The 25,080-nt window shown below is 44.4% G+C and overlaps 1 protein-coding gene across 1 annotated transcript in view; it reads right to left on the bottom strand.

Moving 5' to 3' along the window:
• Nucleotides 1-2,243: 2,243 nt before the first annotated feature.
• ABTB3 (ankyrin repeat and BTB domain containing 3) overlaps nucleotides 2,244-25,080 on the bottom strand; it is a 177,945-nt gene continuing 155,108 nt past the window's right edge. Inside the window, exons 12-17 of the mRNA XM_082311354.1 lie at nucleotides 14,122-14,227; nucleotides 13,205-13,307; nucleotides 11,352-11,433; nucleotides 10,270-10,338; nucleotides 7,428-7,541; nucleotides 2,244-3,568 (exon numbers count right to left, since the gene is read on the bottom strand). Coding sequence (XP_082167480.1) covers nucleotides 3,359-3,568; nucleotides 7,428-7,541; nucleotides 10,270-10,338; nucleotides 11,352-11,433; nucleotides 13,205-13,307; nucleotides 14,122-14,227 — 684 coding nt within the window. The 3' untranslated portion in view covers nucleotides 2,244-3,358. The remainder of the gene's footprint in view (nucleotides 3,569-7,427; nucleotides 7,542-10,269; nucleotides 10,339-11,351; nucleotides 11,434-13,204; nucleotides 13,308-14,121; nucleotides 14,228-25,080) is intronic.

Raw genomic sequence — 25,080 nt, 5'->3', positions numbered from 1 at the left:
GCATTTTGGGGAAACTGGGGAGTCATGAGGGGAATGATAGCACAAATCAGAGACACAGAAAATACTAGCAAAGGAACTAGGAAAGACTATACTAGTGCAGAAAGCAGGATAATTCCTCTCATACACAGAACAACCTTGTAAGAAGATCTTGTAAGATCATCTGTTCTTCCTGTCAATCAGGGCTTGAAGGAAAAGTGGTTCGATTTGCAGTGAAGAAATTCCAAATAGTCTCTTAGGAAAACCTTCTGATCACGGGGGTGGTGAAGATCATGGATCCCCGTCACTGGGCCTTTCAAGAGCCTGCAAGCTGCATGTTGTCTGGCGTGGTTCAGTTAGACCTCACCCAGCCTCATGGCAGGAGAGGTGGACTAAAATCACAGTTTTCAAACTCTGGTCTGTGGATCCACAAAGGTCTGCTGACTGCTTCCAGGAGAAATGAATGCCAGGGTTACACAGGGGCTGGCTCTTCTGCTAGCAGAAGTGATGGGGGTCACAGGTTGAAAAAGAATTGAAAGTTGATTCTTTTTTTTTTTTAAGGTTCCTTTCAGCTATACAGCTATGACTTTGGGATTACCAGTGTTGCAAAGGGCAAAAATTATTCCCTTATAAATCAATAGCCGCAATCCCTTCCTGTAACAGCTTTGAACGACAGCTTCTTGGGGCTTGTTCTCTCCTGCCATTTGCTAGAGACCAGCAAAGAAGATCTGGCGGCAGCGGTGGGTGCCACACGTTCTGTCGTGCTCGGCCATCCAGATTCACAAGCCCCCGAAGGAGCAACGGGACACGCGAATGTGTGGGCCGAGGCAGCTCTGCTGGCAGACCGGCGCAGTGTGTGTTTGGAGGCAGCTGCGCTCTCTCGCTAGAGCCTTTAGCTCGCGTTTGCCTTTGAGTGCCCAAACACGGTGACCACACAGTTCATGTACAGCTACCAAAGGACATATTAAGCCCTTTATCTCTGAAAGAAAACCAGTAAATGTTACCACAGATACTTCCAACTCATCAGAAGAACGACTAGCACACAGTTATCAGCGTTTCCTTCCTAATGAGTCCCAGGCAGGTTCCTACAAATGCTCGAAAGACATCACCTTCCAGGGGCAGCCTGCGCACACAGGACTCTACATCCCCCTACCAAAGCACAGTTAGTATCTGAGCTAGAAACAGGGGCACAACACTTGTGGCTATCGTTACAACATTAGACACCAGACTGCCTATCCACAGGTATACCTGTGGGCATGTTTCACAGAAAAAAGCTACTTTGCCTATGGATATATGCGTATGCAACTCCTGATGACTTCGTTGGGCGCTACGCATGTACCCAAGGGAAGAACTTTAGTATCATGATCATTGTCTGAAAAACTTTGCTATTTTAAAGCATGAAGCCGCAGGGTGAGGTCTTCTCCTATCTAGTTATCATTGGTATGGAAAGATGGGTTTCCATGGATGAGGAGGCACACCAAATGACAACAAGCACCCCTGCATGTTGCTGTTGCATCAACCATGGTCTCGCTTCTCTAAGATCGCAACATTCACACAGAAGTTGCCATTACCTAAATGTTCCAGACAACATCTTATGTGAACATCTACTATGCAGAACAAAAGAAGTCTAATTGTCTGACCTGCTGTGTCTCTGCGGCATTACTGGCAGTTTAGACATTTTTGTAATTTGTTGCAGAAACTGTAGAGGCTTTAAAAGACCAAGCACACAGGAGGATTTACACCTCAGAGTCATAAAACAGCTTCCTACCGTGTTGATAACTAAAGCCAAAACTGTTCTCCGAGCATGCCAAAAGCTATCAACATGGAAGAGCACCCGACGTAGATACTTCAACAAAAGAACAAGAGGTTAACATGCACTGTCAAAATAAAACTTCTAAAGTCTATGAACTGGGCACAGTTTCTGAACGGCATGCTAGAAAATAAATATATTAATGTCACTTTGCCATGGAGAAGGCAACGTCTTTGCCTACTTCTTGCTGTGGTTTTCAGAGACAGAACATCAGGTATGTTGTTGCATGTAGCAGATTTGTCTTGCTAACAATATGCTGCAAAATAAATGAAGCTTTGACGTTAAATCACACCCCCCATCCCACCCTACCCAAACCCTGCGTTGCAGATAACCTATACATTCTCAGGATACAGTGAGAAATCATTCTATAGTACATATTTAATTATAATTTAAAAAAGTCTAACTCAGACACAATCTCTGGCCAGTAGCAAATTATCGACACATTACTTAAGTAAAGACCGGTTATTATCCCTTCACTGTAACAAACAGAAATCAGCATCTCAAGAAGGGTCTCCAGGGGTATCATCACAATCAATCGCACCAAATTAAAAAAAAATATGCTAATTTCACAAATGAAGTTTGACAAGAAGTAACATTGCATTTGTCTTGGCGAAATGAAGCACGAACGTAACATTTCACAGGTACAGTTACCATGCAAATGCATGTTGAGTTTGTCATTGTTTTTAACCCCAAATCACGAGTAGCATGCAGTTCTCCTGCCCCCCCGCCCCCCAACTACTGTATTAGAGATAGTCTGGGTAATGTACCTCTTTGGTGTAACCATAGCCTGTTAGGCAAGATTATACCACCCTAGGAAAGAATACAAGCAGAACTTGATCATATGTATGTTTACACAATGTACATTTTTACCATTTAAAAAAAAAAACAAAACATGTTACATAGATTCTCAAACACAGCTCTGTTGAAAATGAAATTTTAAGCTTAAGAAATAGTTTTTAAACTACAAGGCCACCCCATTTTTTTGTAATGAACAATTTAAAAAGTTCCCACCCCTAAAAATCTGCCAGTATATTTCCTCTGCTGTAACAGTCTTACCCACTCTCTAATACAGTTGATCTTTGCTCAACAGCAGTAACAGTCCTTACATTTCTTAAATGTACTAGATAATGGACTCCGGGATAGATATAGTTCTTAAATGTGTAACACTGGAACAAAACCGCCTTAAATGATTAATCGGGGTATTCCCCGGCACCACCGCTCAGGCAGGGGCTTCTGCTGTTCACTGATGCGAGTGCTGGCTTTTGTTGGCATCGAGCTCCACGACCACGCACGTGCGTTCAGAATTTGAGTACAACAGCGATTCACTGGATGCTCTTGTATCCCGTTTGCTCAAAAACATGGAGGAGCTTTGTTTTCTGTATTCCCTCATCCAAACGGGGCTGCAGCCCCAGTGCAGGACCTTTGGCCAACACAGAACTATTTGGATGTGAAGTAGAATCTTTTAATATTTTGTTTTTGTAGTTGTTTAAGCAACTGCAACGGGTTTAAGCAACTGCAACAGCAGACTTAACTTGCACGGTCTTTATTAGAGGGTTACCGTCTTCCTCAGCTTTATACAATGGAGCCCTTTGAAGAAGACAAATGAATTGACTGAATCCTTGTGGCCAACGTCCTCTGTAAGTCCTGTAGTACATTTTGACCAGACGTTTCTCCGTTCTTGTCATACAACAGCTGTTTGAAAGCTTCGTTTTCAATGAGGACCATCATATTTTTTAGAAAGTAGCCTTCACAATAGGAAGATAGTTCTGTGACTCCGAGAAACTACAAGAAGTGAAATTAGAGAGAGATAACCATTCTGATAAAACCCGCTCAACAAATACAGTGCTTAAGAGCTGCACACAAACAAATTCACAAACTAAGCCTTTGAGACAGGCACAGTAGCACTTCAAGATATATGCGTGGGAGAGGAAGGAGTTAATCAAACAGTATTTTATACTGATGATGCTGATCACAATTCCATGTTATAAGGCAATGGCTGTTAAGGAAACAAACTTCAGGGATGAAGCTTTGCTCCCTTGGAAATGAGTGGGAGTTTTACCACACAGAGTTCACTAGACCCATGATTTCATTCTAGAAGTTACACCCTAAAACTATAGGTTTGGGACAACTTATGACAGACCAAGTTTAATGAATGCCATCCTTAGCAAGGGTCAGACACATGATCTGCCATGCAAAGTTTCATGCTTCAAGGAATCTTTGGAGGAGAAAAGGAGGTTTGCAGAGCATGTGGTTTGGAGCTGTCAGTATCCTCTTACGCTGAACCACGTCTGGGTAATAGGCAGGGATACTGTAATGTGCGAGAAAACCTTAACTGTGTGAGCAAAAATGTATAAGCAAACCTTAAATGACCCATACTGGTCATCTGATGGGTGACCTGTACTGGTCATCACCCACTGGCTAGATCCTGTGGTCATACAAGGAGTATAGCCATGATATTCCACTATAGGTGTAATTCTAAGCCATGCAGGTGTAGAGAGCAGTGCTCAGCCCATCCTCCTGCCCAGGTACACTCCTGCTGGGTCCGAGCTCTGAGTAAAGCAGGAACCTTTGGCTGCGAGGAGAAGCCTGAAGGGCCAGAACTGCTGGGTCATTGCATAGCTTTGGGTCCGGACTGGAACAACTACACAGCAGTGTCGCCCACCACCACCTTAACATCACGTTTGGAACTAAGAATGGAAATTGCTAAATAAATAAATAAAATTAGAGGGGAAAAAAAAAAAACAAACCCAAAACTGATTAGGACTAGGTAGGATCTGTCTTCCCAAGGAAAATGAATGAATTTAACCTGATTTCAAACCATGCGAGTTTTCATCAAATTATGAGTGCATTATTTTGCACCTGGATGTGAGACCATGTGTGAATTTGTATTCTTCTCTGAAACACTATTCATCCCTATTCATTATTTCAATATATTTATGACGTTGAGGAAATAATGTACTTTTCTTTTCTTTTTCAGATTTGTTCTGAGGCCCAGATTGCAATCTGTGCAAGGGCTGACTGTTTTAGGCATGTATTTGAAACTCCAAATGATTTTGTTGGGAGTTCGGGGGCATTCATGTAAAACACATGATTAGTGGTAACTAATCAATCACCATTATAAATCCAATTTTCCCAGTTACTTCATTTCTTTCTGGAAGTAAAGAACAGTGACAAAGGCTTTGAAAACCGAAACCCTTAAAGTGATACTAATCAACTAACTGCCTTTGTAGATGTTGCAATTTTAAGAATGGAAAGCCCATGCCACAGATGATTTTAATACTCTCGATTCAGCTTTTAAATTGTAAATGTGACCAAATCCACACTGTCTAACCTTCCTACCAGCACTTCACCTCTTTAACACAGGGTCTCAATCTCCTGTTCCTACAGCTCCTTTTACACAGCTCACCACCCTGCTAAACACTGTTCTACAACCTAGGCCCCCACCACATACAGCTTTCCAAATCTGTGCTCACTTCGTGCTATGCTTCCACCAAATCATATCTTTCTCCCCATTATGATGACAAAGACTCCATGTGCTCCATGTCTCTCTGGGCCAACCTGCTGCACATCCCCATGTGGAAAAGCAGGTCACAGCATCACCCGAGTTCCTGCAGGTGCAGCTGAGCTTGCAAAACAGCAAGGACTAGAAACGGTACCTACGACAGGAGCAAGTTACTCAAAACCTGCTCCTGGCTGATGTGGCGGTTCCTGGCTTCAGTGCCTCATCATCTTATTCCCATCCTCACTGCAGTCTAACACGAGCTTCTTCCACACTTCAGAGAGCAACATGGAAAGGCAGACGGCTGGCTGGCAAGCTGCGCTCAAACTGCCTGTGAGCTCCCTTGGCTTATCAGGACCATCTGGCCTCTTCTGCCCCATCCCGTTATCTCGTATTCACATAACAAACAAATGAAGCTGCTGTGTGACTGGAGCACTCTGGGCAGAATGATCTGTGCTCAGATGAATCACCTGCACATCACACAAACCGGGAGCAAAAAGATGGAGCATCTTCTCTGCTCTGCAGACAGCGGAAGAGAGAGGTATCTGAACTAGATTTAAATGTGCTAATTCAGGTCCTGCAAACCTTCTATAGCTACAGCAGTATGAAACTTAGCCCTTGTAATTTACTGGAAGCAGGGTAAATTAGTCCATGCAGAGCTCTAGTGTAATGTGGCTTAACTAATTCCAGAAGTCAAGATTACATTCACATCTCGCTTGGCTATCTCTGCAATGCACTTCCCACACCAGTGCAAACATGACTCTGGCCATAAAAGCCTCTCAAGTACACCATTTCCACTGACTCCGCAGGCACTGAGATGCAGGCACAGAAAACTTGCAAACTTGGGCCCTTGCGGGCAAACAAGGAGCTGGATTTAGCCACTGCGTTTGTTCAGTCCCAGCATCGCCAGTGTACAAGTTGCTAAGACAGGTCTAAAGCTCGGTGTAAGAACATTCTTCAGTCAGGATGTAAATAACAGCCACGTTTCACAATTCGAAGAAAACATGTGATTTTTAAAACAAAATTATTCGTTTTGCTTTTAGTAACAGTAATACAAATCAAGAAGTTCCCACATGAGCTAGAAGATAAATCAAATGTTTTTCAAAAGTTTCCTGCACTGCTGATTTTTTTCCCTATTACAATAAATAGACCTGCAGATATACCTCATTTCTTATTCATTTTGTAGGTGGAACTTCATGCTATTTCAAATACTGATTGCACGTTATCTGTACATCAAGACCTAACATTACTACTCTCTGTAGGAAATACCTGGTGATGGGAATGGAGGTCAGATCTGCAGGGGTCTGGAGCAATCTGCAGGATTACTCTGTTCAATCAAACCTCCATGTCACGCTGCACCGTTTTATCTTTCGTGCAGACCATGTAAGTTATAGAAAAAAGTCACCTAAGGAATGCTTTAAAAATATTTCATTGCAACTATTTGTGTATCATTTCCATCTTCCAAGTGAAAGACTAACCACTAAGCACACAAGAGAAGGAGAAAAACTGAAACTAATCAATGTGGCAACCACCTCCATCAATGAGCGAAAATGGGTTTTCTAGGTCAAAAAATGCCGTGCTTTTATGCCTAATGACTTAGGCCCCCTCACAAGCTAAGTAAATAATTTGATTCCAATAAGAAGCTGCAAATCTCACCTCTCCAAGACATAAAATTCTCATTACCATTCTTGCACAGCTCGGAGACGTTGCACTTTGACAACGTGACATTTTTATATATTGACAAGCTGTCACCAGCATTGAGTATATCACCCCAGCGGGCTTCAGGCAGGAGGGAACAGGAAATTGTAAAGGGAAAATGCATCTTGGAAGCTGAAAGAGAGGTCTCATTCAGTTAGGTGATTCCTGTTGAATAACTCAGCAGTTTGGGTTGCCATGATAAGGGATAGGTCTGCCCCGTGGTGGTACGCTCAAATTGAGTTTGAAGCACTTAGAGACGGGGGTGAGCAGTGGCCACAGATGCTCTACATTATTTAGGACTGTCACTATACTAGGTACCTATTAGCCACTCAGTCCCAGTAAATAACAAATCTTAAATAAATAACAAACTCTCACTACTTATAAAACTGACCTACGAGTATGACGACAGACAGATAACATGCAAGCATATGTGGTTATTTTTACCTTGGCATGATTATAAATATCCACGCAGTTTTCTGTATTAATGCTTTTTGCGCAAATGATCTCACAGTGTCGTTGTAAAGCTTCAAGCTGGAAAAATTTAGCAGCAGAGAGAAGCTAAAAAAAAAAATGCAAGGAAAAAAAGTCAAAACCGCTGAGTGATACAGAATTGGAGCTTGCATCTTTACTGTTTCATTATATTTTTTTTCTCTGCCCCTGCTTCAGTTTTCATGTAAGTACTGACAAACAGTCAGAATGAGAAGGCTGCTTGATTGCTTCAACCCTTTGCAGTCCCCTTAGACCGCGCTGTGGGAAGCTGTACATGGAGAGACCACCACAGGCTGCTCAGGTCGATGTGCTGACTTTGGGATGGTGGGGGGTGGCGTGTGAGAGAGAAAAAGGACATGGCAGCTTGGAGAGTCTTTGGTCACTTTGCAAACATGACTCTGCGAGGAGGGATCTGCAATTACATTCCAGGAAAAAAGGGTTCTGCTTCAACCATTCCCCCGGCTCTGCCTGAAACAGAGCACCTGGGCTGGATATGGGGATGCCAGCAGAAGGGCCAGGACCAAGAGTATAGAGGAATTCAAACCAGATGATGACAACCACACTGGGCAGTCTTAAAAATCAAGAGAGGCAATAAACCTCAAATCTGTCACCTCAGCAGGCTCAAGGAAATGGAGTCAGATCTCCATATACTCCTTGCTCCGGTGCGAGGCACTGCCTGGTTAACACTCATGTTAGTGCCATGCGTCTGTATTGTTGCACTACCACAGGTCTCCTGCCATCGGGACTCAAGCTGACCTCCCTCTTTGGTGCTGTGTCCACCCCATGGCTATGCTACCCGGACTGCCACTGCCTTGGGGATCTCTGCAAGCCACTGTACACTGTGGGCATGACCTGAAGCCTGTGGGGTGAAAATAGCTTAAATTTTGAGTTCTCCAACTGATTTCAGTAGTGCTAAGATTTCCCCTATTGCACCCTTTCTGTCCTTTTACAGCTGGGAAAAGGAATTTCATTTTCTGCATTTCCATGGTAGGTAATCATCTCTGGCTCTCTGCTCTGGCTTAGGAAGCACGTTGGGGTTCTTCACTGCTTGATACCTTGCTCTAACCCAGCCATGTCTCTTGGGCTAAGGTGTTTAGGCATTTATACGGCCCTTATCATCTAGGACTGCATGACAAAAAGTTATCCTGTGAATCCCAAAAGGGCTCTCATGCCGCTAGGTACGAGCACTGGGGAGCAAAACCCTGAAACTTTCATGACATTATTTTGACTTCTTCTATGCAGTCCGCTCAAGCTCTGCTTTAATCCCATAAATAAAACCAAGTGCTGGAAATCTGCAGTGCTGATGTGATAGCAACCAGCTGGCCCCAATTATGAATTGCAGCAAAGATTTCTGTGGAGTATTTCTGGTGCTTCTTGTTATCATATTTGTAATAAGGCAAGTTGCTAAATGCAGTTTTGAAAGATAAAGCCAAATCCTATTCCAGCTGCCTCTGTGGCTCAAGCAGTCACGTGCTGGTTTGTAATTACTTTAAACTGTGAGGAACCGTGGCCAGATCTGTTATCAACAGATCAATCAATCAGTCATACATTCTTGAGTCACAGAAGTTTTGAGATGTCACAGAAGTAGAGCAAGCAGCCAGCTGAACTGCAGCACAAGCTTTTTAGCAGCCTAGGTGATAAGACACGCATCTCTATAAAGCCATTGCACTGCTTAGTCTGAGACTCCTTACTTCAGAACGGGTTAGGAATTCAGGAGCTTCTTTCAAAACTATGAGTGAAATAGAGAATCAGTAACCTTCTCCTATAAAGCTCAGAAAGTCAGTGCGCGTACGCTTAGTTAAAAATCCACTGCCTGCACTGAAGAGGGATAATTACAGTCCAGACTAGTACCATCCCCTGGCTGCCAGCAGGGTTGGTTCAGCTGTCCCTGTACCCATCAGAATTGATTCACCCTGGCTACTCGTACCCCAAAGAGTCGCTCCCAGTTTCTTGTTAGCAGTACTTTGGTAAAAGTCAAGCCTTGCACGGACACCCCAGACACAGTGTCATAGGGACAGACTAACTAATGTAGGCAACAATGAAACATCATGGTGGCAGACTACAATCTGTACACTGATGCTTATCAGCTGTTTAAGTAGCTCTGATTTTAGTATTTACTGGCCTGTATTCCTTTTGCTGCCATAATTTGGTGACTGTCAAGAGGAAAAACCCCTGAATGACTATCAAGAATTTGCTCAAATATCGCTAAGTTCTGTATAGCCGGAGTTGTTAGGCTGATCATAGCTGGAAATGACAGCATACAGTATGTGGAAGAGGATGACTTAGCATCCATACAGGTTGTGGATGTGTGGCTACACTGAAGGCTCAGTCAGCTCCAGTTGGCTTGGTCTGGCTTTTGCATCTGGGCGCAATGGCACTGGATGTTTTGCATCCAGTGAGAAAGGGGCAAAGAAGTCTCTGTATCTCAGGGAGCACCTTAAGGTTTTATTCAGAAAATGTGACAGTCGCATGCTTTGCATTTCCTTGAAAGAGCCTCTCAAAGCATCTAACTAAGTATTTTTATTTCGGATTTTTTTTTGCTTGATGATCATAATTTTTCTAGACTTTCTTCCCTGACAGTCAACTTCATACTGGCAAAAGCCACCATAACAGGCGACCGGCAGAGAAGGAGACAGTGTCTCTTGCAGGACTGCGGACAGCCTGGGCACTCTGGGTGAGGCACTGCTGGCTCTTACAGGAGTGCTCATGTCTTGCCCAATGGCCACGTGCCCTTGGGTGAACGGTACAGACATCACTTAGCATTGCTCCCACTGCAATTAAGATAAATGTCTCTTACCTCCATAATTTCATTATTTTTAATCAGGAGTGACTCTGCACCTCCATAATAAAGATACTGCATAACCAGCTGTAATAAAACAAAGGGAGTGTTTATAAAAAGCAATCCAAGACATCAGGGAACATGGGGTGATGTAAAGATGGCAGGCAATACCTGAGGCTCTCCACCACCACCAAGGATTTGTAGATAAAAATGGCCCAAACCTCCTGATTTCAAGATATATTTGGTTACTCTCTCTCTCTCTGCACAGTTCAATGTTTGCTTCTCACAGGTAGTCTAACACCTCAACCCTCACCAGCCACATTGTCTGGACTTTCTGGTGAGCTCCAAACAGTTTGCAGGAAGCTGATTAATTCATTCTGAATTTTCAGTGTATTTCCCAGTATGTTAAATACATCATTGATTCAGGAAAATATAGCATATATAATGGTTATTCCCTTATTCCTTCCCTGGCAATGGCAGCCCCACCTTCACCCAGCTGTGTGTGGGCATGCATGGATGATGAGAAAAGAGTGGGGGAGGCTTTGCACTGCAATACAAGCCAGCTAAGATCCCTCTGCAGTGAGCTTCCAGCAAGCCTAGAGTTATTGTAGGCAGCTGGGAATTATCTGCAGTGGTAACAGTCAATACCTGGAACTGTCTGAGCTCTGGCTCAAATAAAGGGAAGCATATACACGTACACATTACAGATACAGAAAGCAAGCTCTGTATTTTCATGGCAAAAAATTGACTGAACAATACTGCTAAGGAAGGGAATGAACCGTGTCTCTTCTGAGCCTGTCCATTAAATACAGAAAGAGCCAACAAGAGAAAAAAAGAATCCAGTGCTTTACCTTGGCACGCACTGCTTTGTCTGCATACCCCGTGTAAGTGAAATGCACGGTATTGTATCTGGTCGGGCACGGCATTTGCAATCAATAGTACTCCGCACCTTAGTGTATGAACAGAGATGAAGCCTGTGCTCATGAAACCACTACCCTGAGCTATGTGTTTACCAGATACATACGTACTAATTTGGACAGGGCATGTGCGATGTTCCTATTACATGTTCCATTCAAATTCGATGTGAGAACTGACTTTACCTGAAAGATGGGGTACTTCACATAGTTGATCTCAATACAAGCACTATCAGATGAGGGCTTGCTAGACAGCAGTGCTTTAAACCTAAATAAAAAGGAGCAAGATTGAAATACCAGCCCAATTATCTCTGTGAAAAAGTACGGCGAAGTCAAAGGACAGCATCAGCTCTTGCAAAAACAGTATGCTGAAATGAATGGATTTGTCACCGAAAAGCATCAAGAATTAGACACTGACATAAAATAAAGTTCAAACCAAAAGGAAGAAGCCTCTCTTTTAGGAGATTTCAATTTGAAATTTTGGAAAAATACATCTAAGATCACAATAGAATAAAACATACATAGGAAATTCAGACACCATAATGATGCATATTACAAAACCAAAATAATTTTTTTTATGGTTTTTTTTTTTTTTTTTTTTTTTCTTGGAAGCAACATGATCTTTTAGGAAGATCTGCAACATTTAAAAACTGCACACCTTCTTTTTTGAAGGAGATAAATTTTGGCCTATGTCCATTATGCTGCTTTAAAAAAATGTTTTGGAACACAACAATAAAACAACTACACTAAGACTTTTAATGCTTCTATGCAGGCTCAATACAATCGTGTAAGAAGAGGCAGGACAGAAAACTGGATAGGCTGCTATTCTCTGATTATCAAAACCTGAAATTCAGATACAAGTTTCAGGAAAAAAACACATTTTAAGTTAAAAATTGCAGATTTATGTGAGACATATACATACGCAGAAATCTAATTCTCAAAACTAGATACTCCCATTTGATCAGAAGGCAAAAATGGGAAATGCGCTCTCAGGAACATCTGCCCTTGTACTTCATCTTTTTGATAATTCATCTGACCTTCTAGCAGTAGTGTAAAGCTTGGCTTATCTATCAAGACCAGCATTTGCTGGATGGTAACCTTTTCCGTATCACAACTGCATCTTGTTAATTAAAAGATGGGTAACATAGACTTGCTTTTACTAGTGTCAAACTCTACTATGAACACAATTTAGTAGGTTTAAAGCTGGAGTTTGGAACGTGTTTGTACCTCTACCAATACGCTCTAAACCAAAATACCCATTTCTTAATCGAAGGCAGGGTCAGACACTGCAGTTGCTTTATGCAAATCTCTCTACTCTGCGCTGTGGGTTGGCAGCATATCCAGCATCAATTCCCACATTGCTCAAACTACCCAAACTCAGTGGCTTGTCCTTGCCACATCTTGAAATAAGCCCTTATGGAGGCCCAGCTAAATTTGTTTAAAAGCACACCTTTCAATTGTAAAGCTGTGTACAAATAACGTTTGTGAGCAATTTTAAGGTTGGGTTGAGCTGGGTAACCTGCGTCCAGCCTTCTGAGCACAGGGAACAGACTGTAAATACTGCCTTTGGATACAGTATGATACGTTTCATAGTTATTTAATTTTATTTGAAAAATGTCAAATGCTCTCCAGGAACTGTGTGATAGTAGCTTATTTTTCCTGGAGACTGCCTACACTGATGTGAGGCAAGATTTAGCCGCTCACAGGATAAATGATTATTAAGAATCAAAATATTAAGACTTCTCTATGATTAAGAGCTGGATGCAGCAATGAGCTCCATGCAAGTGTGCCTCAGTGGAATGAAATCAGATGCATGGCCAGAAGCATGGATCATTTACTGGGTGGGAATCTAGTGATGGGAGTACTTGTTAAACGTCCTGCAGATCAACCAGAAACAAGCTGTTGACATGTTCTGCCTAGGAACAACTAAGATTGGGCCATTAGCCCTCAAAGAATCTTAACGACGGGGGGGTGGGGGAGCAAAACCACAAAATTAAATTCTACTTTGTTAAAAACCAGAAACATCTCTATATTTTTACCTTGGTGATGCAGTAAATAGCAACACTCTATGTGCATAAAATGGTCTTCCTTCCACCAGAAATGTAACATCTGACATCTCTTTGTTGTTAAGAAAATGGGGATCTAGAATCACAAAAAGAAGGAGAAAAAAAAAAAAAGCCAATAATTTTAGTTTGGAAGAGGTCATGAATGTACAGAATATTTTCCTGTTTTGACAAAAGAAGAGAATAGCATAAAAGGATATCGTTTTTAATGAGTAAAGCTCATAAAGCTATTTTGGACAGCCTGAGACAGAAGCCCCCCAGACAGCCACGTGGAGTTCAGACGAAGGGAATTCAAAGCTTTGAAGTGTGTGAGGACCTTTGCTGAGATGACAGCCAGCCGTCCCCGCCACGCAGAGCTGGCACAACCTCCCAGCTCTGCTACCCAAAGCAAACTGCAGCTGAACGGATGCTGGAGGACCCTACGCTCATTTATACCCTATTACGCCCCTCTCCCTGTGCGGGGAAGTCTTCGTGCCAAGGGTAAGAAGGTCCTGGAAAACCACTCTGGTCTTCTCTCGGTCACATTAAAACAAGCCGGGCTCTGTCAGCAGGGCTGGGAGGGCTGTGCTGCTGCAGCATCACCCACAGCCAGCCATGGCGGTTTAAGATGTGGAAAGAGGTTTGGCTCTGGGCCCCAGGCTCGCATCCCAGCCTAATTAGCAACACAGACAAATCTTTGCAGATTTACAGTACCACTCCAATGCACCTGATGACCCTGCTGATTTCAGCAGGAGTTTCGGGTCAGGCTAAGTTTGGGGCCCTTCCTTTTTCTAGTTCTGCCTTTCAAATTCAGGTTTTTCTCTGACTCGTGCCCCCTCAAGCACCCGGCCAGCAACGCAGACTTCCCACAGCTCTCCTTGGAGAACCAACATGTATCTTCAAGTCACGCTTACCTAGGCGAGAGGTCTGCTTGCGCTTAATTTCAACGAGCTTTGGAATAGGGTAGGGTCCATAGCAATGAGTGAAAATGACAGAGAGCTGCTGGCTGATCACTTCATTCTAAGCAAAAGAAAACAAATATATGCAATGTAAGCTTAGTATGCAAGTTAATATCAGTATGCAAAGGAGATGTTACATTGTTCTCAAGGGTTGCCTCTTTTGAAGCTGAAGAATGTGATTGCTGAAGCTTTATTAAAAATCAGAGCTTAGGATTATCCGTATTTGTTAGAAATTGCAATTCTCATTTACTTGATTGCTATGTCTCCTGTAGGAATCAGTTAAAATGAAAAGTCCTCTCCTTGGACCAGAAGTGGTCTCTTCCTAACAAACCCCACAGCCCTTGTCCCCTCTGTAGAAACAAAGCTCCTTTACAATAGCGATTCCATTTAATTTGCAGACTCACTGTACTGGAAAATGACTTTTTGTTGCTCTTCAGAAAATGGTCATTGGTCATGTTTTAGAAACCCAGAGCTACCAAACAGATATGGGTGCACAGCCTGCGTGCATTTCCTACACACAGCAGTCTCACAAACAGACCCTCCCTTGCAGAGTGACAGAAGCATGACAGCCTGTCCCTGAATCTCCTCATTCAATCCCAAATGTTTCATTAACGTGCCCTTACACCACTGGCACTGGCCTGGGCACTGCTGTCCTGAGGAACCCACCAGACCTTCACAGAACCAGGTCTGGCCCCTGGCCTTACTCATCTCTGCCCAGACTCCAGGGGCAAGGCACCCACAGGACACTTTCCTAAGCGCCTAAGCAACTTGAGTATTCGTACGCCTAAGCTGCAAGGATAGCGAAATGGATTTAGTGCTTAACTACCTAAGTCACAGCTGAAAGCAGGATTTAAAAGCTTTGGCAAATTCTGTCCCACTCTTTGCTGGTAACCGGAGCAGGTCTAGCCAAGTTCAATGGTGCCACATGGCTAATTCATGACGATGTCTTTTAACTACCCTGTTGGCTGGCGATTCCCTTCCACACCAGGAAACTGTGAAAAGGCGAGGCACTTAAATATGAGGGGGTCCAAGGCCAACAATCTTAATATAAAAATTTGAGGATTGTAGATGTTATACTAAAAATATCTCCAGGCTTAAAGAGCAGAAATTGAAGCTTTCTCTGAGCACATTTCAGCCCAGTTCTAACAGCAGTGCTCCTTAAATCCCACAAGGGACGAGGAGGAGTAGCAGAGATCCTGTAATGACTCCCTTACTGCATCTAATCAAATGGGGTGGGAAAGGGTAGAGCTGTGCCCTCACAGGCACACGCTGATGTCAAAGGAAATTACATGCGCTCGCCCACAGGCAGGAGTTGGCTCCTATTACTACGTCAGATGTAGCATTAAAAGAAACACTAAGATAAGAGAAATACTGATACTAAGAGACACCATTTAACACGGCGCAGGGACCAGCCCTCAGAGAGGGGCTCGCCGCTGTCGCTCCAAGACAAGGAGGACGTCCTGCACTGGGAGCATCTCTCTGTTCAGCATCTTCCAGCAGAAGCTCTGCAAAGCGCTTCACAAACGGAGTGAATCACAGGGCAAAGAGAAAAGGAAGATTTAAGGCCAGATTTAAAGAAGGAAGTGACTCAGCCGCCGGGAGGGCTGGGGGGGGAGAGCTCTAGACAGACAGGGCAGAAAGAGCAATTGCTTCTCTGCTCGGAAGGGCTGTGCCAAAGCGCCACGGCCGACTGAGTCAGCCGGGGAGGAGCGCGTCCGGGGGGATGCCGATTACCAGCAGGGCAGCTCCCAGTTGGATCCAGTAGATGCTAAGAAGTCAGTAAATGCAACGGAGGATGGGGATAATTCCGCAGTTCAGAGCGGAGGGAAGCTTCTGGAGAGGAGAGAGGTATAATTGGAAGAGCAACACTCACCTTTACCCGCACTGAATAAAAGCAGAGGAACTGCACTAAAGCACATAGCTACTGGCAGCTCCCTCTCGAATCTGCCAGGGTGCACAGCTCCTGTCTATGCCACTGTGGTTTTAGTGGATCCATGAACTCACCAGTCCCAGCCACAGCTGTGCCTGGGCAATAGCTTTGTAAAAACACACATATAAGTCAATAAAGACAACGCATCTCCTTCTTCCAGGGGTGCCCATGGGAATGCACCGATGGAAAGTCTGGGTCTCGACCTCCCAGTGCTTCATTAGGAGCTGGAGGTCTCACTCACCGGTCCAAGCCATGGCACCGCGTACCGGGACGCCCAGGTGCACCAAGACCAGGGAAGAACGGGCCAACCGCAGGCACACAGGTGCGAGAAGGGGATCCCTGCCCATAACTCCAACCAGCATGATGAACAGGTCACGCACACAGAAACTCCATGGGAGTCTGCCTACACAGGTGAGGTGCTGCCAGCTCCCTGGGTCACCAACGGGGCACGAACCCTGTGGTGTGCAGATACAAGCCCATTGTAAAACCACCTTGCCACTGACTGCCCACAAGCCTGTGAAAAACCTGGTGTAAACTAAGCTCTAATTAGCTCAAGATGTGATACATTCACATGAGAGATGCTTAAAAACCCTAAGAGACAGGACAAAGAGCAAAAAAGCAGCATCAAAGAAAGCAGGGCCATCAAACAGACGGTGGCTCGATGCACTGCAGAGCTTCAGAGCTCCAACACAGGACACTGCTCTCATTTGGCAGAGAGGAGGCTGGAGACCTTTGGCTTCTGTTGATAACATTAAACACTTAGATTGCATGCCACTGGAAGACCAAAAAATCTGCTCAGCTAGAAAGCTGAAGCATGCGCTCATTTAGAGTCATCGCTAACAAACAGCAGCAAGTTTTCTCCCCGAAACACAGGGAGGGGAGCGGTGAGCTATTACAGCAGAGCAAGCTCGCTTCCCACGCCACCCTGCACACAGCCAAGCTCGCAGGGCTGTGGCCCTGGATCTGCGCCCCGCAGAGCCTCTGCTGTCTTTCCCAATAAACCAGGCAGAAAGAAGCAGCAAAGAGGAGAGAGAAAAGGGATGCTTTTGGCTGCAACTGGATGGCTGGGGAAAAAAATTGGCTTTTTTTAAGCCAAATCCTGCTCTTGGAGCAGGCTGAACTGGGCTGCCTGTGAAGTAACTGGGAACAACTGCAAGAGTCCACAACCTGGGGCACCAGTATTGCTCTGGCAGAGAGGAGGACATGTCCAGCCTATTCAGTCTCCCCCTTCGCAAAGTGCCTGTGCCAGGAAGCTCAGTAGCTGCCCTGGTTACCACATCCATCCCTTTTAAGCACCAAGCTGGATAATTCTTCTCTATTTATCCTACCACCCTACCAGCTGACTGTGAAAGAACAGCTGTAAGACTCGCTGCAGCAGTTGTGGGCGGTGATATTAACACTGGAGGAGCAAACTGAAGTTTGTTTTCTTGCTATGGTTTGATGTTGGAAAACATTGTGCCAGGATGTGTGAGACTGAGATCTGGAGCGAGGCCAGCTTCCTTTCAGACATGGGTGATCATTCGCAGTCAAAGGGAGATGATGTGCATCTTCTGCTGTGGGAGGGGGAAGAAAGCTTGGCATAGGATATAATAAAAATATTTACCTAGCCATGGGGTAGTTTACAGATAGGCAAGAGGGAACAAGGAACAACAGTGAATCTTCTGAGGGAGATGGTGCTTCCAGCAGAGAGTTGGTCAGTGAGAAAGCAACTTTGCTTTGTAGATACAAGCAGTCTCCTGACTTAAAAGCATTCTTCAGCAGAGATCTAAAGGAATTCCCTGCTCCTGGTGAGTGCACTTGAACTGTGAGGGGAATTCATACATTCTTTTGAAGCAAAGCTGAAGGTTTTCAAGTTGCTGGAGCAGAGATGACTATGCGATTGATCTGAAAAGAAGTGAAGACCTGGATGGGGAATGCAGAGGTATTTTTTCCTAAATGTCCATCTGATGAAGATCTGTGGCAGGACTCAGGAAAGGCTCCTCCAGACTTTGGCACATACCCTGGGAGAGCTTGCTCCATTCCAGCTTACCCAGTTCAACCCAGGCTAGCCATTCTGGGATGTGATCCTACAAGGTACTGGACACAGCTGGGAAATACATAGCCGGTTTTCTTCAGTAGCTGTGCAAGATACATGTCATCTTGGTGGCTATGCTGCAAACTCTCAAGGGGAAAACTCACATTGGATTCAGCAGTTAGGCTAAGGTTTTGCTCTTCTCTGACCACACTTTGCTTCAGCTGCCTCTTCTTCGTAGGCTCCCCCATTCCCACACCACATCTCTCTGGACTGCTCAGTTCTCCTTACTGGCCTATACATATCCCACCACCTCCACGTGGCTGCCCTCTACAGCGGTAACAAGTAAGGCTGCTTTTCTTTGCCTCTGAAATCCCAAGTAGTACTTTGGCTTTTCCTTCTATTGATGTCACCCTCATCAGCTCAGCCTCATTAATGCTATTTTAACCTAAGCGTGCCAGGCTCTCAAATTCCTCTACCACAAAGCCCCAAAACCAAAAGCTCACCACGTTAGGCAGAAAAGTTAATCTTCTGGGCTCGGTGTCTGCCTGTTAATACACACCTCCCCAGCACACAGAGAACCCATGCTGCTCAGGGAACAGGGGTGCTGGCAAAGGTATCTTTTCTCTCCCTGGTCCTGAGGATGGTGGGGGGGCCCAGCTCTCTACTAAATGCAGAGTGCCAGAAGCGCTCCTTCTAGTCACCCATTTCACACGCGGTCCCCACCAGCAGTTCCAGCAGTGGCAGAGTCTCAGGATACCCCAAGCCCATTGAGGACTCATCCATGAACTTCCTTTCATGACATGCTGGAATACCCTTGAATTATTCCTCTGTTTATGCTCCCCACTTCCCAGAAAGAGACAATAAAGAGTGAAGCAACGCAGAGGGCTTTTCGCAGACCCCCAGGCCAGAGCACTCAAGCTCTATGAGACTTTCTTTGCCATCTCTCTGAACTTTTTCCATCCTTGCCTAGGTGTTTCCATTATGGTCCTCGCATATAATTCACTTTTGCCAGCTGCCTCAAAACTGATTAAATGCCACTTTAGAGGGTCACTCCTAGATGATTAAGCAGCATACACGTAATCAATATTAGTCAACAGTTGCAAAGGTAGGGAAGCCCCAGAGGTTGGAGATACAGTTAGAGGCAGTGAACTGAGTAACAAAATGGGTTTTGTTAGTGCCGGGCTCAAGTCCTTCCACTGCAAATACAAACGGAAAAGAATTAATCACAGGTAAGGCACAAATGGACCCTTCAGTTAGCTTCTGGGAAAGCTGCCAAGCCTCCCTTTCAAAAGGCTCTTTATACCACAGCTGTGCATTGTATGTAAAAAGCTCAGATCCCCGGGCACAGCCTAATCCCTGGGTGACAGCCCAGAAAAGGGCAGGTGTCACATCCATGGCATTTATTTATTGTAAATGAAGAAACAGCTCCTGCCTCTGGCAGGGAAACATTTTAGAAGGCAGACAGAGGGTAGGAAAAAAAAGTCAAACCTGTGTTAGTATGAAGCTGAATCTGTGTTATGAAAACACGAGACAGAGTTAACAGTCTGTTATTAACATGCCACTCGGTACCTGGCGTTCGCATCTCACATGGAGAATGCACGACGTACATGTGTGGATAACTCGCGTCCTGGTTACTCTGAACTGTTTAGACACAGAAGTACTACAAATGACAACAGGCAACATTACAGATCGCTGCAATTACCTGAGAACAGTGAAACCTGCCTTAAGAAATCACTCAAAGTCCCAGACAAAAGATCAATCACAGAGCGCAGGCTGGGCACTAGCTGACACACAGAAGGGCATTAGCCACTCCATGAAACCTATAAGTAGGCACTTTAGCATCCTAGAATGTCTTCAGGGTTATTTTTAGTGCACGTTTGGTGTGCCTGTCTCCTCTGTGGAAAGCCCACATTTTTCTTCAGTTAAAGTATTTCAGTTGTCAGCCAAAATATTCCATTTTCAGGTGTTAATTTTGTCAAGAAAGGTAAAATATTATGTGGAGAACAAATATTCTAATGAAACCTGTTATTATAGTAAAACCTCAATTTTCTGTTGAAAAGCAGTCTAAACAACGAAGTAAAATTTCACACAGCATGGAGGGGTCTTTCCTGATCCATCTCCAGGCCAGAGAAACATACACAGCACTCTCCCAGGGGAGGGCTTTCCCCTAGGAGCTAAGCATGACCCAGTGCCCACCCGTGTGCCATACAGGGTTCACCTCTCCCCTCTAGCCTAAGCCCTTCCTGCAGAACAGGGTAGTCTGGCTTCACACAGCAAAACACATCTTCACTCAAGCCCATCTTAAATATTCATTTCAGCCCATTGTGAAGCAAGGGACAAAAAGGGCAATTTTCTAGCGCCTTCATCTTCCAGTGTCATTTTCTAGATCACGTGCAGACCTAGGGGGAAAGCTGATGTTTGCTGAGCATCATGCTTGGACTTTGTAGAACAGACGCATGAGCCGAGTCTGTTGACATTCTCTGAGGAACCTCACCCGACATTTGTTTTAGAGGAATTAAATCCAGAAAAACCACAGCAATAAAGAAACAGGATACCCATCTCAAGCTTCAGCTTCTGAACATTTTGCTGCAACAGAGCAGTCAGGTGTTTCAGCCTTTCCTGCTGCTTTCTGTTTCTTGGAGATGTGAAAATTCTTTTTCAGTAGTTACTGCATCTGTGACAGAGGCTACATGCTGCTATTTCTGAAAAGATATATTTTAAAAAAACCCAAACTTTACTTTCTAAGAGTTTTGGGATTCTAAGTGGCTCAGTCACTGCTGAAAGAGTACTCTGGCTTTTAAATTACATAGGCCAGGTTTCTCAAGATACCCACAAGCCTGAATCCTCTTCGAATTTTAAAAACTGGTTATTGTTTTGAATTGTTATTCGTTCTCAATAACTGTCAACACCAGATTGATGGCTGCTATTCAAACAGCTCAGCCTTCCAAAAGAGCCTGTGCACTCCCGCAGCTTTTTTCAGCTGCAATTTGTAGACTTTGTGAAACTCTGCAGGAATTTTAAATTCTGAGGAAACATCTTTGCAAAGTAGTTTCCTGCATCTTTCAACAAGCCTGGCTGCACAGTGTGACCAACACCTCACTAATGGGCTAAATTTTAAATAGACTACCTTGTTATTGAGGAAAAGGATGAAGAGAAACCTGCAGAACCCAACTGAGGAAGGGCAATGAAGGACCCCTCCCACGACTTTTCAAGCTGATTTTGTCTTGGACAACACACTAGCAGGAATACTTGTAGTCCTTAGCCAAGTTTTCCTGGTGTGAAGCATCTGTAGTGCCAGGCGGAGCTCCAGACAACGCTTCAGCACATGCGCTCAACGCACACGGAGACTAACGCACACACATTGGCAACGCGTGCCTGCAAAGCATCCAAGGGAACAGCAAATAGCATCTCCTTGCCCACACTATGGGGAGAAAGTTGTAAGAGAAATTATTTGGAATTAGAAGATTGTATTTTTTCTCAAAAAATTAGGCCAAGGACAATCTGATCTAAATTGCTCTTTACACAGAAAAAGCAGTGGATGAAACTGGCTCATAACCTCCTACTACCGGCAACGGTGCTGGCTCGTCTGCATGGATGGAGCTGGGTGATTTTAATGACAATTCAAGCTCATGCTGAGCTCCGGAGTGGAAATCTAAAACCAACCTCCTCCAAAGGCCAGACGTGTTTAACTTCCAAGGTTGTGGTTTTGAGTCTCTCTCTTTTCAGGTTGTGGAAATGTCAAGATCAAACTAAAACAGCTCCAGGATTGTCGTAGACAGGGGACAAAGAAGCATCCCACACGTTCAGCACGTTATCATCAAGAGAACCTCCCTGCAAAAATGGAAGAGCTGACCTGTGAGCCCCACCTTGGGCACCACAAGCCCGCAGATCTAGATGCAGCCTCCACACAGCTCTTTTAAAAGTCTCTATTTAAGAGGGCCCCAATGTCCAAGCCGTGGTCAGCTTTCAAACACATCCACTCCTCAGGCAAACATGGTCCTCCGACACGGGGCAGGAGGGCAATCCAGCTCAGAGCCAAGCTCAAGCAAAGCAAACATCAACCTCAGCTGGAGGCAAAGGAGAGCCTCCAGTGAGAAGTTTGGGGACTTCCCCAGGCCACGAAGGGCACGACACAGATACTAACAGGCAGGAATTTGGCTGCATCTTCCTATCCTTCTTCTGTAGCAAGATCTCCAGTGTCATCTTAGCTTTGAGGGACTCAAATCTGCTCTATGCATCAGCTAAAGTTTAGCTCAGGGCTACTCACTCCCAGAAGTGTCTCTCTGGGTTTCGTCTCATGCAGCCCTGTCCAAACCACTTCTAGCAGGCTATGCTTGTGTGCTTGTCTGCCAAAGAGATTCAATCCATCCCAAAATGGCAGTGCCTTTCCTCCTCATCTGGTGGCCAAAATCCACCACCACCAAGTCATTGACAGTTTTAGTGTCAGAGCTTTCCCAGTTTGAGTTTTGTTTGCTCTTAGGAAAGTGCCTTAAACCAAGCTCTCTGTGCCCTTTCCACTGATGCTGCTTTCTCCAGAGTACCTCGTTTCTGGTCTTTGGTTTGGTAATGACCCAAGCTCACTGCATGACACCAGGATCTGTGGGGGGAGCGAGCACAGAGCAATTCTCTGCCTGTTCTCACAGCTCTGCCTCGCCAGCATGGAAATACTGCCACTTCTTTGCTCTCCATCCAATTCTCAATGGTGCAGCTGATAAAGACATTTAAAGGCATGAAAGGAAATGAAAGCGCTCCGTCCCACTGGAAGCCACCAGGAGCTGGGTATCGAACCTTCATTTGTGCTTTTGGAAGTCTTCCTCCAGGGCTTTAGTGCAGCAGCGAACAACCGATGTGCAATCTATTCACTGTTCTCCCCCGCTTATTTCACAGCTTGAAGAGAGGCGATAAACCTAGGGACACTTCAGCTCAGCCAGTTTTGCCTGATTTGCCAATTTTTGTTGCCGTTCTGTGTTCCAGCATCAGGACTTCTGCAAATTTTATTTTTATTTCTATTGTCAGTGTCCCAGCGCATAAATGGGAGCAGAGTGCCATCCTGCCACCCTGTAGGACACCAGCATCAGTGCTGGCTGGTGGCAGAGCTCCCACATAAACCCTCACCTCTGGACCCTCTAGGAGCAGGCATTTTAAAAAACATCTGTAAGACAAAAGGGATTCTATATATCCGATTGTGTTCTTGTAGGTATTGGTTATTTTTTCTTTAATCTTTTCATTTTTGTACTATCTGGCCTTTTTGCATGGCCTGGGAACCTGCAAGAACATTTTGTCTGACAGTACAAAGTAGAAGGTGGGGGAAGAAGGCGTGCTTCCTACTCTGAGACCTGCCTTATGTTTCTATGTGATTTTTGGAGAGTTTCTCTGGCCAAATTACTCAAATTACAAATTGCCGTCTGGCTTATCCAGGTTGTCACAGCTTCTGAGGCTGAGACTGTCACTCTATGAGGCACTGAAAATCTTCCTGTTTAATTACCTTGGTTTCCCTCTTCGTAAAGGGAAGATAAGGTCTTCTTCCACATCTCAACTCATTAATACTTGTAAATTGTTCTGAGATTATGGGATAGCTGGAACTATTTATAGGAGTGCAAAATGTCATTTCTATTAGGTGCAAGTTGCCATGCACTTAAAATATACTGAGCATCATAATACGTAGCAAATGGGACATCTTGTTTTACATCAGCCAAGAAATACTAAGCGGCTCTGTGCTTCCTAGTTGCTTATTTTATTCTTTTTGCCCTGAAAAACTCATTAAGGAAATGTACTGGGCCAGACTGTGATGTTTAGCAAGAGTCATAATCTCTCTCGAAGTTCCCAGCCTGCAGGGAAAAGGATGTCCATGTGAGCAAATCAAACTCCTCTCCCGACAGCTCTACAAAATGCAGAGCTTTACAATTTGCTGTCAAAAGAGAGGGATGTGAGCCACAGTTACGGTCCTTCTACACCTCTTAAAGGAGATTTCCATTCTGTGGGTATACGTAAAGAACAGTCTCGGCTCTCAGCCCTTCCAGAGAGGGGGAACAGAAGACCCTTTGAATCTCAGCTTTCCTTGGCTGCCTTCTACGGAGTGACCAGGAAGAACTTTTATTGGCTCATTCTCCTACAAATGAATTTATTTTGATTCCTTCCAAAGGGTTGCATAGAGTCTGTCCTCATTTCTGTCTGGGAGACTTTTGTGAGAGGCCATTTGGACAAGGCCGCCGCAATAATTCATGCCATTTGCAGACAATTTGTAAACCCTTACAGTGTCCCAGAATGATTCATTATTTTTCTAAGAATATGAAGCAGTGTATGTGTGTGTGTTTGTGAATATGCATGCTCATGAACAGTGAAGACAGGCAGCTCCCCTAGGCCCAGAGGCAGGAATAAAGATCAGCACCGATTTCTTCTTTGTCGTGTAGGGTTTTTGTGGCATTTCAGTTGTTTCACCCTTCACATTTTAGGTTTTAAATGAACCCAAAGCAGAAGGTAGCAGTCTTATTTGTTTCCGTGTCTCCTCCAAAAGACTCTGGAAGACCCAGTCTACCATGTCCCGAAGGTATAATCCTATGTAAATAACTTACTCTAATGATGATCATTGGCTTTGGCTTCAGCCACCCAGGAGAAGAGCAATTAAAGCCATCCCGCATCCTAGATTACAAGGTCTAAACTTAATCTCCATTAAGTTTTCAATACGATTAGTTTTATATCAGCTTTCAAACCAAACAGCACCTTGATGGTAGTTTCTGGATGAACATACATTAACCCAAGCGAGTTCAGAACAAGGAATCTACAAATCCTAGGATTTGGAATGATTTCCTAAAAGCTATCTCAAATATTCTCCATAAACACCCATCCAATACAAACTAATCCCAAAGGGAAGGCTCGTGGGAGCAAAAATCAGAGCAATTGCCAGAACAAATGTTCAGGATTTGCTTGGGACTGTAGTCCAAGCCCTCTTTTGCAGCAGGATACAAGAAAT

Source organism: Platalea leucorodia, assembly GCF_965183815.1.
Source record: "Platalea leucorodia genome assembly, chromosome: 4".
In the NCBI taxonomy this organism is placed as follows: Eukaryota; Metazoa; Chordata; class Aves; order Pelecaniformes; family Threskiornithidae; genus Platalea; species Platalea leucorodia.
The sequence above is the reverse complement of the archived record's forward strand: the minus strand, read 5'-3'. Positions and strand labels throughout refer to the sequence as shown.